This window comes from Capricornis sumatraensis, chromosome 2 (assembly GCF_032405125.1).
Source record: "Capricornis sumatraensis isolate serow.1 chromosome 2, serow.2, whole genome shotgun sequence".
NCBI classification, from domain to species: Eukaryota; Metazoa; Chordata; class Mammalia; order Artiodactyla; family Bovidae; genus Capricornis; species Capricornis sumatraensis.
The window spans coordinates 32,084,822-32,102,356 of record NC_091070.1 but is presented as its reverse complement, the minus strand read 5'-3'; the positions used below and the strand labels follow the sequence as shown (position 1 = coordinate 32,102,356).

Below are 17,535 nucleotides of genomic sequence, written 5' to 3'. Positions count from 1 at the left end.
GGGCACCCTTGTCTTGTTCCTGACTTTAGGGGAAATGCTTTCAATTTTTCACCATTGAGGATAATGTTTGCTGTGGGTTTGTCATATATAGCTTTTATTATGTTGAGGTATGTTCCTTCTGTTCCTGCTTTCTGGAGAGTTTTTATCATAAATGGATGTTGAATTTTGTCAAAGGCTTTCTCTGCATCTATTGAGATAATCATATGGCTTTTATTTTTCAATTTGTTAATGCGGTGTATTACATTGAATGATTTGTGGATATTGAAGAATCCTTGCATCCCTGGGATAAAGCCCTCTTGGTGTATGATCTTTTTAATGTGTTGTTGGATTCTGATTGCTAGAATTTTGTTACAGATTTTTGCATCTATGTTCATCAGTGATATTGGCCTGTAGTTTTCTTTTCTTGTGGCATCTTCGTCAGGTTTTGGTATTAGGGTGATGGTGGCCTCATAGAATGAGTTTGGAAATTTACCTTCCTCTGCAATTTTCTGGAAGAGTTTGAGTAGGATGGGTGTTAGCTCTTCTTGAAATTTTTGGTAGAATTCAGCTGTGAAGCCGTCTGGACCTGGGCTTTTGTTTGCTGGAAGATTTCTGATTACAGTTTCAATTTCTGTGCTTGTGATGGGTCTGTTAAGATATTCTGTTTCTTTCTGGTTCAGTTTTGGAAAGTTGTACTTTTCTAAGAATTTGTCCATTTCTTCCAAGTTGTCGCATTTTATTGGCATATAATTGCTGATAGTAGTCTTTTATGATCCTTTGTTCTAATTTTATTGATTTGATTTTTCTCCCTTTGTTTCTTGATGAGTCTAGCTAATGGTTTGTCAATTTTATTTATCCTTTTAAAGAACCAGCTTTTGGCTTTGTTGATTTTTTCTATGGTCTCTTTCATTTCTTTTGCATTTATTTCTGCCCTAATTTTTAAGATTTCTTTTCTTCTACTAACCCTGGGGTTCTCCATTTCTTCCTTTTCTAGTTGCTTTAGGTGTGGAGTTAGGTTATTTATTTGACTTTTTTCTTGTTTCTTGAGGTATGCCTGTATTGCTATGAACTTTCCCCTTAGCACTGCTTTTACAGTGTCCCACAAGTTTTGGGTTGTTATGTTTTCATTTTCATTCGTTTCTATGCCTATTTTGATTTCTTTTTTGATTTCTTCTGTGATTTGTTGGTTATTCAGAAGCATGTTGTTCAGCCTCCATATGTTGGAATTTTTAATAGGTTTTCTCCTGTAATTGAGATCTAATCTTATTGCATTATGGTCAGAAAAAATGCTTAGAATGATTTCAACTTATTTTTTAATTTACCAAGGCTAGATTTATGGCCAAGGATGTGATCTGTCCTGGAGAAGGTTCCGTGTGCGCTTGAGAAAAAGGTGAAATTCATTGTTTTGGGGTGAAATGTCCTACAGATATCAATTAAGTCTAACTGGTCTATCGTATCATTTAAAGTTTGTATTTCTTTGTTAATTTTCTGTTTAGTTGATCTGTCCATAAGTGTGAGTGGAGTGTTAAAGTCTCCCACTATTATTGTGTTATTGTTGATTTCTCCTTTCATACTTGTTAGCATTTGTCTTACGTATTGCGGTGCTCCTATGCTGGGTGCATATATATATTTATAATTGTTACATCTTCTTCTTTGATTGATCCTTTGATCATTATGTAGTGTCCTTCTTTGTCTCTTTTCACAGCCTTTGTTTTAAGGTGCATTTTATCTGATATGAGTATTGCTACTCCTGCTTTCTTTTGGTCTCTGTTTGCATGGAGTATCTTTTTTCCAGCCCTTCACTTTCAGTCTGTATGTGTCCCTTGTTTTGAGGTGGGTCTCTTGTTGACAACATATATAGGGGTCTTATTTTTGTATCCATTCAGCCAGTCTTTGCCTTTTGGTTGGGGCATTCAACCCATTTACGTTTAAGGTAATTATTGATAAGTGGACTGGAAGAAACACAAGCTGGAATCAAGATTGCCGGGAGAAATATCAATAACCTCAGCTATGCAGATGACACCACCCTTATGGCAGAAAGTGAAGAGGAACTAAAACGCCTCTTGATGAAAGTGAAAGAGGAGAGTGAAAAAGTTGGCTTAAAGCTCAACATTCAGAAAACGAAGATCATGGCATCCAGTCCCATCACTTCATGGGAAATAGATGGGCAAACAGTGGAAATAGTGTCAGACTTTATTTTTTGGGGCTCCAACATCACTGCAGATGGTGACTGCAGCCATGAAATTAAGACACTTACTCCTTGGAAGAAAAGTTATGACCAACCTAGATAGCATATTCAAAAGCAGAGACATTTCTTTGCTGACTAAGGTCCATCTAGTCAAGGCTATGGTTTTTCCAGTGGTCATGTATGGATGTGAGAGTTGGACTGTGAAGAAGGCTGAGAGCCAAAGAATTGATGCTTTTGAACTGTTGTGTTGGAGAAGACTCTTGAGAGTCCCTTGGACTACAAGGAGATCCAACCAGTCCATTGTGAAGGAGATCAGCCCTGGGATTTCTTTGGTAGGAATGATGCTAAAGCTGAAACTCCAGTACTTTGGCCACCTCATGCGAAGAGTTGACTCATTAGAAAAGACTCTGATGCTGGGAGGGATTGGGGGCAGGAAGAGAAGGGGACGACAGAGGATGAGATGGCTGGATGGCATCATTGACTCTATGGACGTGAATCTGAGTGAACTCTGGGAGTTGGTGATGCACAGGGAGACCTGGCGTGCTGCGATTCATGGGGTCGCAAGGAGTCGGACACAACTGAGCAACTGAACTGAACTGAACTGATGATCCCATTGGCATTTACTTTATTGTTTTGGGTTCGAGTTTATACACCCGTTTTGTGTTTCCTGTCTAGAGAATATCCTTCAGCATTTGTTGGATACCTGGTTTGGTGCTGCTGAATTCTCTCAGCTTTTGCTTGTCTGTAAAGCTTTTGATTTCTTCTTCATAGTTGAATGAGATCGTTTCTGGGTACAGTAATCTGGGCTGTAGGTTATTTTCTTTCATCACTTTAAGTATGTTTTGCCATTCCCTCCTTGTCTGAAGAGTTTCTATTGAAAGATCAGCTGTTATCCTTATGGGAATACCCTTGTGTGTTATTTGTTGTTTTTCCCTTGCTGCTTTTAATATTTGTTCTTTGTGTTTGATCTTTGTTAATTTGATTAATATGTGTTTTGGGGTGTTTCGCCTTGGGTTTACCCTGTTTGGGACTCTCTGGGTTTCTTGGGCTTGGGTGATTATTTCCTTCACCATTTTAGGGAAATTTTCAACTATTATCTCCTCAAGTATTTTCTCATGGTCTTTCTTTTTGTCTTCTTCTTCTGGGATGCCTATTATTCAAATGTTGGAGCATTTCATATTGTCCTGGAGGTCTCTGAGATTGTCCTCATTTCTTTTAATTCATTTTTCTTTTTTCCTCTCTGATTCATTTATTTGTACCATTCTATCTTCTACTTCACTAATCCTGTCTTCTGCCTCTGTTATTCTACTATTTGTTGCCTCCAGAGTGTTTTTGATCTCATTTATTGCATTATTCATTATATATTGACTCTTTTATTTCTTCTAGGTCCTTGTTAAACCTTTCTTGCATCTTCTCAATCCTTGTCTCCAGGCTATTTATCTGTGATTGCCTTTTTATTTCAAGATTTTGGATCATTTTCACTATCATTATTTGGAATTCTTTATCAGGTAGATTCCCTATCTCTTCCTCTTTTGTTTGGTTTGGTGGGCATTTATCCTATTCCTTTACCTGCTGGGTATTCCTCTGTCTCTTCATCTTGTTTATATTGCTGCATTTGGGGTGGCCTTTCTGTATTCTGGTAGTTTGCGGAGTTCTCTTTATTATGGAGTTTCCTCGCTGCTCCTCTCTTTAGGTGCCCCTACCATTACATACCACTTCTAAAATGGAATTCCTCTCGACCACCTTAAAAATAATGATTTAAAGTGGGTAATTAATGTATTTGGTATCAGGCAGAAAGCGATGAGTATGAATTAGATGAATTATACTAGACTCTTTCTTGAAAACCATCTCTTACCTTGTGTGACTCTTCACTTTTGGATCTCCTTATCTAACATTTCCCTTTTGTGTTCCTCTGTTTTCTCTTTATTCACTTTTCTTTATCTTTCTCTATTTCTGTTATCATTTATTTTCTTATTTCCTTCTTTGCCTTCCACATCTTTTAAGTCCTAGCTCAACTATTGCTTTCACTTCACTTAAACCAAGTATTCCTCTATATGTTTACTTCCACTACTAGATTTTAAGCTTCTTGAAGATGAGGACTGTTTCTTTCTCACCTGTGTATCTTCTTAATTAACACCCTCTTAGCTCCACACATACAATATACTTTAATAGATATTTACTTAGTGAGCATATGCATTTGGAAAGGCCCACTCTGATATCTCCCTGCCTCCAGTTACCTTTTCCTTGTCTTTCTTCCAGAATTACTATCAGGATGAGATAAGATGACGTGGAAAAGATTTTTGCAAAATTTTAATTTCTTTATAAATATAAGATAGTAATTACAAGAATTAACATAACTTTATAATAATTAAATTTAATATGTACATTGAGTCTTGAGAACTTCTTCAAGGTCCCCCCCCCAAAAAAAACAGTTGCAGCTGTTGTTACATCATTGAACAATCTAATCAGTAATCTAATGCTTAGAGTAGAAAATAAAGGCACATGTAAAGCAGTTTTGTGAAATTGGATAACAGAGAAAAGAAGAATGTCTGGTAGTTTTTGACAGATATGTGAGTAATGGAAGGAATGAAATTTTTTCTTAATTGAGGAAAGATAGCATTTAAATTTACAGGTTGACCATTAATTTTGTTCTCAAGCCTTAGTTGTACCCTGTGTTGGTTTTTGCTTTATTGACAAGGTATACTCTGGTCTTGGACACTACTCTTGGTTACTTGAGTATTCCACATCATGACTTTGTAAAATGTCAGAATATTTAAATGCTTATGTACTATGAAGATTTGAAGTTCTTATTGTTTCTTAATTTTAATTTTTATCATATCCTGACAGAGCCGGATTTCAAGAATTCTTTTTCTATTTAAAATACTTATTCTATTTAAAATGATGTAAGAATTGCTTTCTTCTTAGAGGATTATGCTGGTGCATTAGTTTTTGATATTGATATAATGATACCAAATCTTATTTCCCTTTCCTCTTCTATGAAAAAAAATAAAGAAATTGATGTAATTAACAAACAGGAATGATAATATTAAAATAATCATTGTTAGATATCATAATATGAAAGGAATCTGTCTTTTACAAATATTTTGATCATCTTGGACAGCTGTAATTGAGTCATCATTGAAATCTTCAAAACTGACTTCTTTTACTGTGGTCCCTATAAAAGTCTGATGGAAAATTTCACTTTATTACTGTGGAAACTATTTTAAAGACTATTAAATTACAATGACTGTTGACTCAGAGATATCTGTAAGATTATTTAAGATGATTTGCCTTTAAGATGCTTATTATTATGTATATATGGAGATCCAACCAGTCCATTCTAAAGGAGATCAGTCCTGGGTGTTCTTTGGAAGGAATGATGCTAAAGCTGAAACTGTAGTACTTTGGCCACCTCATGCAAAGAGTTGACTCATTGGAAAAGATTCTGATGCTGGGAGGGATTGGGGGCAGGAGGAGAAGGGGACGACCAAGGATGAGATGACTGGATGGCATCACCGACTCAGTGGACGTGAGTTTGAGTTAACTCCGGGAATTGGTGATGGACAGGGAGGCCTGGTGTGTTGCAATTCATGGGGTCGCAAAGAGTCGGACACGACTGAGCGACTGAACTGAACTGAACTGATGGTAAATCCATGAAATTTGAAATGAAGGTTTTTGTGGTCTCTGATCCTGGGAGGGATTGGGGGCAGGAGGAGAAGGGGACGACCGAGGATGAGATGGCTGGATGGCATCACGGACTCGATGGACGTGAGTCTGAGTGAACTCCGGGAGATGGTGATGGACAGGGAGGCCTGGCGTGCTGCGATTCATGGGGTCAGAAATAGTCGGACACGACTGAGTGACTGAACTGAACTGAACTGAACTGAACTGAAAACAGTACCAAGTTGACATTCTTTATATTCTTAGGCAGTGTGCTTTTTAAACTAGGAGGAATGAATTAGGCTATCGACAGATAGATATACATATGTAGTCAACCCTTTTTTTTTTTCTTTTTAAACATATTAATGATTTCTTCATTTCAAACTGTCTTCCCTACTTGGTCTTACCTACTGTTTATCATCTGTAACATGACTTTGGGCACTTGTATCCTGTCTTAGTCCATTCAGGCTACTGCAACAAAATACTGTAGACTGAGTGGCTTTTAGACAACAGAAATTTATTTCTCACAGTTCTGGAGGCTGGTCGTCCCAAGATTGAGGCACCTCTTCCTTGTTCTCTGTCCTCACATGGTGGAAGGGAGTGGCAAGCTCTCTGGGGCCTCTTTCATAAAGGCAGTAATCTTGTATGAGGGCTTCACTCTCTTGAGCTAAGCACCTCCCAAAGGTTACACTTTTTAATACCACCACACTAGTTTCAACATATAAATTTTGGGGCGACATAAACATTCGGATCATAACATATACTTGTAAAATATTGTCTCTAATTGTCTGGGAGTGAGTATGGAAAGAAGGGTGATTTTATTTCTCTGACAAGATCTGAGCACCTTGAGAAAAGAATTTATCTCAAATGCAATTCTCATTTTGATCCCCAGTATTATTTGGGAAAGTTTCAAGGCATATGAGTACTCAGGTACACTTCTTTAGCTGAATGAGTTTCTCGTTTTACAGGTGGTAAAGCGGTTCCACTCTTCACTTCTCAGACATCACCTGCCAAGATGTCTGTGACACTACCCTCAGTGAACCTGGAAGACTGCTCTCAGTCTCTGAGCATTGGCACTGTCCAGGCGGACACGGAATCCTCAGGAGCAGATACCTTCTGAATGCAAAGTGAGAGCCAGTACAATACTTGTGCTGCTGGCTTTGAAGTCATTTTCCTTGGGCATAAAGCCATCTCTCAGGCTGTTTTGGTCCTTCAACATATTCTGAATAACAATTTTAAATTTTGTATTGAAGTGGAAAGCGTAATTTGGGTATTTGGGTCACATTTTTAAATAAAATAATTTAAATGGATATCATTGTGAGTCTTGTGTTATTTCTTAGAATCCTAAGGCAGCTATGGAGTAGTGGAAAGGGCAGAACTTTTGATATCTAAAAATTTACTCTACAGATGTAATTATCTGTACTTAGTTGTAAAATTAGGTTGCTCAGTGTTATTCATCCTAAATTTTTTATAAGAGCAAACAATTGGTACCAATCTAATGCCTCTCAATAATGAATTAATTGAAAAAGTGTTAGTACCACAGAATACTAGGTGTCACAAAAAAGAATTTTAAAATGTTTGTGTGTTGATACGGAATTATCTTTGAGATCTGTTGGATTTTTTTCAGTTTTTTAAAAAATGAATATGATAGTTGAATAGAAAAATGAAGGTATAGTTGACTCATAATATTCTGTTATTTTCAGGTGTACAGCATAGTGATCCAGTATTTGTGCAGATTATATTCCATTATAGGTTATTACAGTATATTGGATATAATTCCCACTGCCATACAGTGAATCCTTGTTGCTTATTTATTTTATATACTATGTAATAATACCTGTTACTTGTCCCTCCTCCTTTCCCTTTCCCCTTTGGTTATCACAAGTTTGTTTTCTATGCTGAGAGTTTGTTTCTGTTTTGTATATATGTTTATTTTTATTATTTTTAAAATTCCACATGCATGCCTTTCTCTGTCTGACATATTTCATTATGCATAATATTCCCTAGGTCTGTCCACATGGCTGCAAATGGCAATGTTTCATTCTTTTTTATGCAGAGTAATATTGCATTGTATATATTATATATACCACATATCTGAGATATATTGTTAAAGTGTGAAAAGCCACTTGAAAAATAGTATGTGAATTAGGCTACCATTGTTTAAAATGAGATGGGGATCAACCCAAATATATGGATGTCCATACACACACACCTACATAATGCTTGTATATGCATTAAATATCTCTGGAAGGCTGGACAAGAAACAGCTAACTTGATCTCCAAGAAGGGAAATGGAGTGGCTAGGCGATAGAAAGGCTGAGTGATTGGAATTAAGGATGAGTGTATTTACTGTGGATTCTAAAATACAGTTGTGACAGGAAAAAATGGAGCAGGCTTTTGGTCCTGGACTTCTGTTTGTTGGGAGTTTTTAAATTACTGAGTCAATTTCAGTACTGGTAATTGGTCTGTTCATATTTTCTATTTCTTCCTGGTTCAACTTTAGGAGATTGTACATTTCTAAGAATTTGTCTGATTCTTCTAGGTTGCCCATTTTATTGGGGTACAGTTGCCTATAATAATTTCTTATGGTCCTTTTGTATTTCTGTGATGTTCGTTATAATTTCTTTTTTGTTTCTAATTTCATTGATTTGGACTCCTTCCTTTCTTTTTCTTGATGGGTCTGTCCAAAGATTTATCAATTTTATCTTTTCAAAGAGCCAACATTTTGCTTCATTGATCTTCTCTATTGGTTTTCTAGTCTATATATCATTTATTTCTGCTCTCATCTTTATGATTTCTTTCTACTAATTTTGTGTTTTGTTTGTTGTTTTTTCTCTAGTTCCTTTGGTGTAAGGTTAGGTTGTTTGAGATTTTTTGTTTCCTAAGGTAAGCGTATGTCAGTATAAACTCCTCTCTTAGAACTGCTTTTTAGCAAAAGCATTTTTTATTTAAAAGTGTTGGTAGTTTTTTCATCCTAACCATAGAAATCTAGCCTTTTCTAGTTTTAGAATAGAAGTATAATCTTTGATTTATTCCACTCCATATGTACTTGAGCTTTACCTTTTCTTTTTGGTATGTCTTTGTGTGTTTTTGTATCACGTGGCTTGCAGGATCTTAGCTCCCCTACCAAGAATGGAAATTGTGCCCTTTGTAGTGGAAGTGTGGAGTCCTAATCACTGGACTGCCAGGGAATTCCCTTGAGCTTTCCTTTAAAAAGTTTGGTATCTTTTCATCAGTGTTTTGTTTGTTTATAGGATTATCTCTGGCCAAGTTTGCTTCTATATATATTCTTCTGCCAACCACCTTCAGTTTTTTAGAATAAAATTATGTATGTAAAAGTAAATTACTTTGATGTTATGGACTTTAAATTTTTTATTTTATATTTTATTTTATAATTTCCAACTTCTGGAATGAACCACTTATAAGACATGTTGTTAATAAGTAGACTTTATCAAGATCAAGACTGTTGTTGGGCTTACATGCCAGGGTAACAGGTATTTAAAATGTTTCTTTGGTTTAAATCCTAAAATAAGTTTGCTTTTTGTATATTTTAACAGAATCTTGTATAAATGTTTTTATTTTCAAAAGATGATTAGATCAGTGTATTTCTGATCACTTGCATATTTCTGGTCTCTTAATTTTTATTTTAAAATATTAAACATATATGTAAATCAGTTTTATAGTTTTTCTATTAAAAACAAAATTTTTCTGAAAAATAAAATGGTACTTCTTAGTTGGTGGTGGGTTACTCCCCTTAATCCAAGAGTAATTCTGTAGTTGAAACATTTTTTGAAACAGCTTTTAAAAATGGCCTGAGGGTATCATTCCCATATAGATGAGTAACTTGATCAGTAATGAATAAAATCCTTGGTATTTCTATGGTGTTGCTAAGAAGAAACTCACTAAAAAATTCTTTTCTACTGTACATCATCTATGTATCTATTTAACAGAAATTAACTATGAGGCTGTTGGACATACAGTGTGGTGTGGTTACTTATGGCCCAGGCTAGGCAACCATCTCAGGACTCATCATTCTCTCCCTTTGGTCATCTGCCTCTCCTGAAAAATAAAGGTTAATCAAAGAATTCTGTCTCTACCTGTGTAGAATCACCATTTGCTCACCTACCATCAGTTGTTCAGTAGTTTTTAAAACTCTCTTAAGCATGCACTGGAGAAAAAGGAATTTTATAATGAGAAAGCTCATCATTACAGTTCAGAAAATTTCAGGAAGTCAGTTTTTTTACTTGACCTAGCCCATGTCAGGAAAATAGATTCCAGGTCTCAAGACTGTCAAGCCTTTGAGAGTAATCAGCCCTTGTCTGTACTTTCTAAAGATATTATTTCTTCTTGTACTGAAGTGTTTACCTAGAAACAATAGGAAATATTAGCTAGAGTGCAGATGTCCCCTGGTGAGACCAATAAATATTATAAAGCTATGTTGATGGTTCATTAATTACTAAGAAAGCAAACAAAGTTCTTTTTCTGTTTTTTGTGTGTTTTTTTTTAGTGTGAATGGTCTTATTGAATAATTTCAGCCCTAGTAAGGGATATATTACTGATCCATCTTATATTCAGAGAGCCCTAACCTAGGTAAAAACCCTCAAACAAATCAATAGACTCCTCCAACTTCTGGGAGGTCACTTCTATGAGACCTCTGAAGAGACCCAGATGGTGAGACTGAACAGGATTTAAAATCTTGAAAGGAGCGGGTAAGAAATCCCAGAAATAGCTCTTGGTATGCATAGAGGTCACAGATAAAGAACAGGCCTGGTGCTGCATGATTGATATGATTTATATGTAAAGAGTTGAAAGTGTATGTCTTTTTCAGTGAATCATCATGACATACAATGATAACTATATCAATCAGCTCTTTATAACCTGCTTTTCCTGAACAAAGATAGATTTTTCTTTTCTATTTTCCACAAGGTGTTACCTTAGAAATAAATATCAAGTGAGGAGGTATTTCTACCATTGGGATAGTTTAATGGGATATCTTGGTAAGCCTTGTAAGTATTTTTATTTCCCGTGATTGTATTTTTTAATACTTGCATGGTTATGAAAGTACCATAGACAGGAGTATTTTAAAAGGTGATTGGGGGTGATATTTCTCTCTGGATAAAACATTGGCTGTTTGTAATTCTGTATAATTATAATAACCAGCCTGAATGTCTGGGTTGGGAGATAATTGTATGTTCTGAAGTATAGAGATGTTCAGATCCTGTTCTTGACAGGCTGTTTGCTAGTGTTAAGCAGAGGTATTCCCATGGTTCTAGTGACCCCTGGAGTTGTAAATGGTAACAGGTCCAGCCACCATTAGGTTGGTAGAAGAGGCCATGGTCTGACTCATTCTTAAAAACACAGTGAGGATGGGGAACTGTATTCAATATCCTATGATAAACCACAATGGAAAAAAATATGAAAAAGAATGTATATATACATGTAAAATCGAATCACTTTGCTGTATAGCAGAAATTAACGCTGTAAATCAACTATAGTTCAATTATAAGAATAGCAATAAGGAAAAAACAAGGTGAGTAATATTTTGCTTCAGAAAAGCGAAGGGGAAATAAAGAAAAGTAGAGTCATAGGAAACAGAGAAGGAAAGCAGTAGTCCATAGTGACACGTTAACAATCTTACAAGGCGGGCAGTCGGTTTGATTGGCTATAACAAAATTCTAGTTTTGTTTCATTGTTTTGAGTGGAGTTTATACTTCTCAAGTTGTCTGCTTGATCAGAAGGTCTCCAGTAACCTGTTTGTGCCTCGAGGCCATCTGCTTCTGGAGGCTTCTTTGGTTAGCATCAACTTGCAGTCAGTCATGGGAGTGAATGTGCATTGGTCTGGGTTTGAAGCTTATTTTCATCATGACATATTGCACCCTGGATGGACTGTTGTAGCTGCTGTCAAGAGGACCTGAAATGGCTCCTTTTCATAATTTCAAACACTTTTGCATCTATATCACTTAACATTTTCTACAAAACAAGATGCTTCCAAAACCAGATGGCTTAAAACAACCATTTATTTATTCATGATTCTGTGGATGAGCTGTTTGGCTGGGATCGGCTGGGATAGCTTTGCTATGTTCTTTTCCTCATGGTGTTGTCCGGCCTTACGACACATGCGTTTATAGTCCACTGATAGTTGATGGTCTCATTCACAGGTCTGGCAGTTGCAGGACAGTGGAGGTCACTGGGCCCATCATCTAGTGGATCTTCCTGACCCAGGAATCAAACCGGGGTCTCCTGCATTGCAGGTGGATTATTTACCAGCTGAGCTACCAGGGAAGAGAACATCTAGCTCATTCACATGAGACTGGTTGAGAGTTCCTAAGAGCAGCAAGAGAGGGTAAGCTCCAATGTGCAAGCAGATTTCAAGCCTCTGCTTGTGTCATGTTGTTAACAATGCTTTTGTTGGCCAGAGCAAGTCATGTCCAAGGCCAGACTCGAAGAATAGAGGAGTAGACTCCCATCTCCTCATGGAAAGAACTACAGGCATATGCTGAGGAGCAGGCAAATGGGATCGGAAGAATTTGTGGCCATTTTTGCAGTGTAATACACACTGATACCTTTTCCAGTGAACCTGGTCACTGAGCTAGGAGGCATAAAAGGTGGGGACGATGTCTCTTTTAGAAAGGTGGCTTGTGCATGTTGAGGATAAGACAGTATACTAGATTGACTTCTCACAGTTTTCAGCTAGATCTGCGTGCAACAAAATAGTGATTAGAGGCATTATTACCAATCACATGGGACATCCTGTAATGATGTCCTATGCAAAAAATCTGGATGAGCTCTGAGGAAGGGATCATGCGGCCATTAACAGTAGTGATGATACATTATGCTAAGGCAGATTAAGAACTGCCACTTATTTAAAAGGAGAGTCAGCAAGTTTTTTCAGTAAAGGGCCAGATAGTAAAACTTTATATAGGCCAAATATGATCTCTGTCATATATTTCATATTCTCTTCTTTCTCCTTTTCTTTTTTGTTTAAAGCAGATGTTTAAAATATGTAGGAAACATTTTTTTCAGCTTGTGGGCCATCTGAAAACAGTCTGTAGGCCAGATTTGTCCCATGGGCTTTGGTTTGCTAACCCCTGATTAAGACAGTTTAGTTTCAGTGTCTCATTTATTCTCTCTACCTTTCCTGCATAGAGAGTACAGTTTTTATGTAAGGAGAGGAATCCTGCAGAGTTCTGTTACCAGGCAATGGGTTCTGCTCAACCATTGGTCGGTGCCTCTGGGCCCCATCCGCTGGCAACCAGTTGTCAATGAGCAACCGTTAGTGGTGCTGCTCAGCCATTGGACAGCACAGCAGTGGGACCGCCCAGAAGCAACCAACTATCAAGCAGCAAGAGTTAGATGGTCAGACAATGGTGGAGTGGTAGTCGGGAGGTGGAGAGTGAGGTAAGAGTGGATCCCAGCCTTCTCCTGAAGGCCCTCCAGTTCACCCCGCACTGGGACAGTGGGTGAGCTGGGAGCCCCAGAGAGCAGACTGGGGGATGTGTCTTGCAGGGCTTTAGAGGCCACCCACTAGCCTTGGCCCAGGCCTTGAGGCACTAGTGAGCCTCTCCGCCATCCTGGTCTCTGCGACCTAATAATAGCAGTGGCCGTTTGGGATGCAGCTTAGGGACCCATCTCCACCACATGGGCAGCCTGAGGAGCCTGAGTGCCAATTGGGTCCTGGGCGCCTGGCTCCCTCAGAGATGACAGATGGACAGAATCTGGAGACCTGGCCCTGAAGGAGCTGCCAACGCCTCCTCTTAGCCAGGACTGGTTCCTTGGAGGGTGAAAGTTGTACCTTGGGACCTTGTCCTTTCTTGTCATGACAGAGAATCACATTCCTTTGGTAGAGATTTACAGGAACATCGTTACCTGACCATGATCCAACTTCAAGAACAAAGGATCTGACACCAGGACATTTGCAACAACTCACCACATCCCTCCCTTACCTTTTGGTTTTAAAAGGGGTTTGATGAAAGCTTTCAGTAACTTTGGGGTCCATAGGGAATGAGCCTCCCATCTGCTTGCATGGCCCTCTAATAAACCTGTCTCTCTTCCAGACTCTAATGTTTTAGTATTGTGTGGCCTTACTGTGCATTGGGCATGTGGATTTGGCAATGTTCAGTAACAGAGTTCCAAGATCACTGGGTAGGAAAGTAGGAATTCCCTGTGCTCAGAATACAAAGTCTAGCAACTGTAACATCTGCAGCTTCTCATCAAGGAATGGGTTTTTTCCATCCTGAAAACTTACAGGCTACTGATAGTATATATTTATAGCCTAGAAACCTGGGTAGTTGTATTTCCTGGTGACTCAGTAAAGAATCTGCCTGCAATGCAGGAGACCCAGGTTTGATCCCTGGGTCGGGAAGATCCTCTGGAGTAAGAAATAGCATTCTTGCCTGGAGAATTCCATGGACAGAGGAGTCTGGCAGGCTACAGTCCATGGGTCGCAAAGAGTCAGACACGACTGAGTGACTAACACACACACACACACATGCAAAGGGCCTTGAGAAGGAGTGTCTGTATTTTGGCTCACCCCTCTCATGTTTACCTGGGTTATGTTAGCACAGGTAAGACACAATTTTACCACCTCCTAGTCAAATTTTGAATAAGTTTCCATTATGAATCTACTGTGCAAATTGATTTGTTCCTGATGCAAAAAATTATGGGAAATTTAATTAGCATCCACTGGATGGATTGTGGTACTCCTGAGCAGCTGTCAGGAGATTCTCAGAACCCATCTTCATGGAGAGAGTATCCCTGTTATTGACAGTATTGTTTTTCTGAAGTTCGGGTTGATTGTTATGAATCAATTGTAGTGAGTCTAAAATTGAGCCAGTTTTCCTTCCAAATTTGGTTGGAGGGGGCTTGTCAATTTGGTGGAACTCATGGTTGTGGCAATAAAAGCTTCTTGTTTAGAATGTGAGTTAGAAAGGGCATTCATTGGTTTCTGGGAGCATGTATTGTCTATGAGTGTCTATCTTAACTGACAGGTATTTCTCAATATTGAATAGCTTTTTTAGTGAATCATTAACATCTTCAGTTCAGTTCAGTTGCTCAGTCGTGTCCGACTCTCTGCAACCCCATGAAGCACAGCACGTCAGGCCTCCCTGTCCATCACCAACACCCAGAGTCTACCCAAACCCATGTCCATCGAGTTCGTGATCCTATCAGCATTCTCATCCTCTGCCGTCCCCTTCTCCTCCTGCTCCCAATCCTTCCCAGCATTAGGGTCTTTTAAATGAGTCAACTCTTCACATGAGGTGGCCAAAGTATTGGAGCTTCAGCTTCAACATCAGTCCTTCCAGTGAATACCCAGGACTGATTTCCTTTAGAATGGACTGGTTGGATCTTCTTGCAGTCCAAGGGACTCTCAAGAATCTTCTTCAACAACACAGTTCAAAAGCATCAGTTCTTTGGTGCTCAGCTTTCTTCACAGTCCAACTTTCACATCCATACATGACTACTGGAAAAACCATAGCCTTGACTAGACGGACCATTGTTGACAAAGTAATGTCTCTGCTTTAAAATATGCTATCTAGTTTGGTCATAACTTTCCTTCCAAGGAGTAAGCATCTTTTAATTTCATGGCTGAAATCAACATCTGCAGTGATTTTGGAACCCAAAAACATAAAGTCTGACACTGTTTCCACTGTTTCCCCATCTATTTCTCATGAATTGATGGGTCCAGATGCCATGATCTTAGTTTCCTGGATGTTGAGCTTTAAGCCAATTTTTTCACTCTCCTCCTTCACTCTCATCAAGAGGCTTTTTACTTCTTCACTTTCTCCCATAAGGGTGGTGTCATCTGCATATCTGAGGTTATTGATATTTCTCCCAGCAGTCTTGATTCCAGCTTGTGCTTCTTCTAGCCCAGCATTTCCCATGATGTCCTCTGCATATAAGTTAAATAATCAGGGTGACAGTATACAGCCTTGACGTATTCCTTTTCCTATTTGGAACCAGTCTGTTGTTCCATGTCCAGTTCTAACTGTTGCTTCCTGACCTGCATATAGGTTTCTCAAGAGGCAGGTCAGGTGGTCTGGTATTCCCATCTCTTTCAGAATTTTCCACAGTTGATTGTGATCCACACAGTCAGAGCCTTTGGCATAGTCAATAAAGCAGAAATAGATATTTTTCTGGAATTCTCTTGCATTTTTGATGATCCAGCGGATGTTGGCAACTTGGTCTATGGTTCCTCTGCTTTTTCTAAAACCAGCTTGAACTTCTGGAAGTTCACAGTTCATGTATTGCTGAAGCCTGGCTCGGAGAATTTTGAGCATTACTGTACTAGCATGTGAGATGAGTGCAATTGTGTGGTAGTTTGAACATTCTTTGGCATTGCTTTTCTTTGGGATTGGAATGAAAACTGACCTTTTCCAGTCCTGTGGCCACTGCTGAGTTTTCCAAATTTGCTGGCATATTGAGTGCAGCACTTTCACAGCATCATCTTTCAGGATTTGAAAGAGCTCAACTGGAATTCCATGACCTCCACTAGCTTTGTTCATAGTGATGCTTTCTAAGGCCCACTTGACTTCACATTCCAGGATGTCTGGCTCTAGGTGAGTGATCATACCATCATGGTTATCTGGGTCGTGAAGATCTTTTTTGTACAGTTCTTCTGTGTATTCTTGCCACGTCTTCTTAACATCTGCTTCTGTTAGGTCCATACCATTTCTGTCCTTTATCATGCCCATCTTTGCATGAAATGTTCCCTTGGTATCTCTAATTTTCTTGAAGAGACCTCTAGTCTTTGCCATTCTATTGTTTTCTTCTATTTCTTTGCGTTGATCGCTGAGGAAGGCTTTCTTATTTAACTTATATGCAGAGTACATCATGAGAAATGCTGAGCTGGAAAAAGCACAAGCTGGATTCAAGACTGCCGGGAAAATATCAACAACCTCAGATATGCAGATGACACCACCCTTATGGCAGAAAGTGAAGAGGAACTAAAAAATCCTCTTGATGAAAGTGAAAGAGGAGAGTGAAAAAGTTGACTTAAAGCTCAACATTCAGAAAACTAAGATCATGGCATCTGGTCCCATCACTTCATGGGAAATAGATGGGGAAACAGTGGAAACAGTGTCAGACTTTATTTTGGGGGGCTCCAAAATCACTGCAGATGGTGATTGCAGCATTAATTAAAAGATGCTTACTCCTTGGAGGGAAACTTATGACCAACCTAGATAGCATATTAAAAAGCAGAGACATTACTTTGTCAACAAAGGTCCGTCTAGTCAAGGCTGTGGTTTTTCCAGTGGTCAGGTTATGAATGTGAGAGTTGGACTGTGAAGAAAGCTGAACACCAAAGAATTGATGCTTTTGAACTTTGGTGTTGGAGAAGATTCTTGAGAGTCCCTTGGACTGCAAGGAGATCCAACCAGTCCATCCTAGAGGAGATTTGTTCTGGGTGTTCATTGGAAGGACTGATGCTAAAGCTGAAACTCTTAATACTTTAGCTACCTCATGCAAAGAGTTGACTTGTTGGAAAAGACCCTGATGCTGGGAGGGATTGGGAGCAGGAGGAGAAGGGGATGACAGAGGATGAGATGGCTGGATGGCATCACCAACTCAATGGACATGAGTCTGGGTAAACTCTGGGAGTTAGTGATGAACAGGGAGGCCTGGCGTGCTGCAAGTCGTGGGGTCACAAAGAGTCGGACACGACTGAGCGACTGAACTGAATTGATGATGAATCTAAGAATTGTAATTCT

At 38.7% G+C, this 17,535-nt stretch overlaps 1 protein-coding gene across 4 annotated transcripts in view; it reads left to right on the top strand.

The window, feature by feature from the left end:
* The window catches only part of KIAA0586 (KIAA0586 ortholog), a 136,655-nt gene extending 129,662 nt beyond the window's left edge, over positions 1-6,993 (top strand). For all 4 annotated transcript variants that reach the window (XM_068963018.1, XM_068963013.1, XM_068963010.1 and 1 more), the window contains one exon: positions 6,796-6,993. In XM_068963018.1, the coding sequence (XP_068819119.1) occupies positions 6,796-6,947 (152 nt within the window). In that variant the 3' untranslated portion in view covers positions 6,948-6,993. The remainder of the gene's footprint in view (positions 1-6,795) is intronic.
* The last annotated feature ends 10,542 nt before the right edge of the window (positions 6,994-17,535 follow it).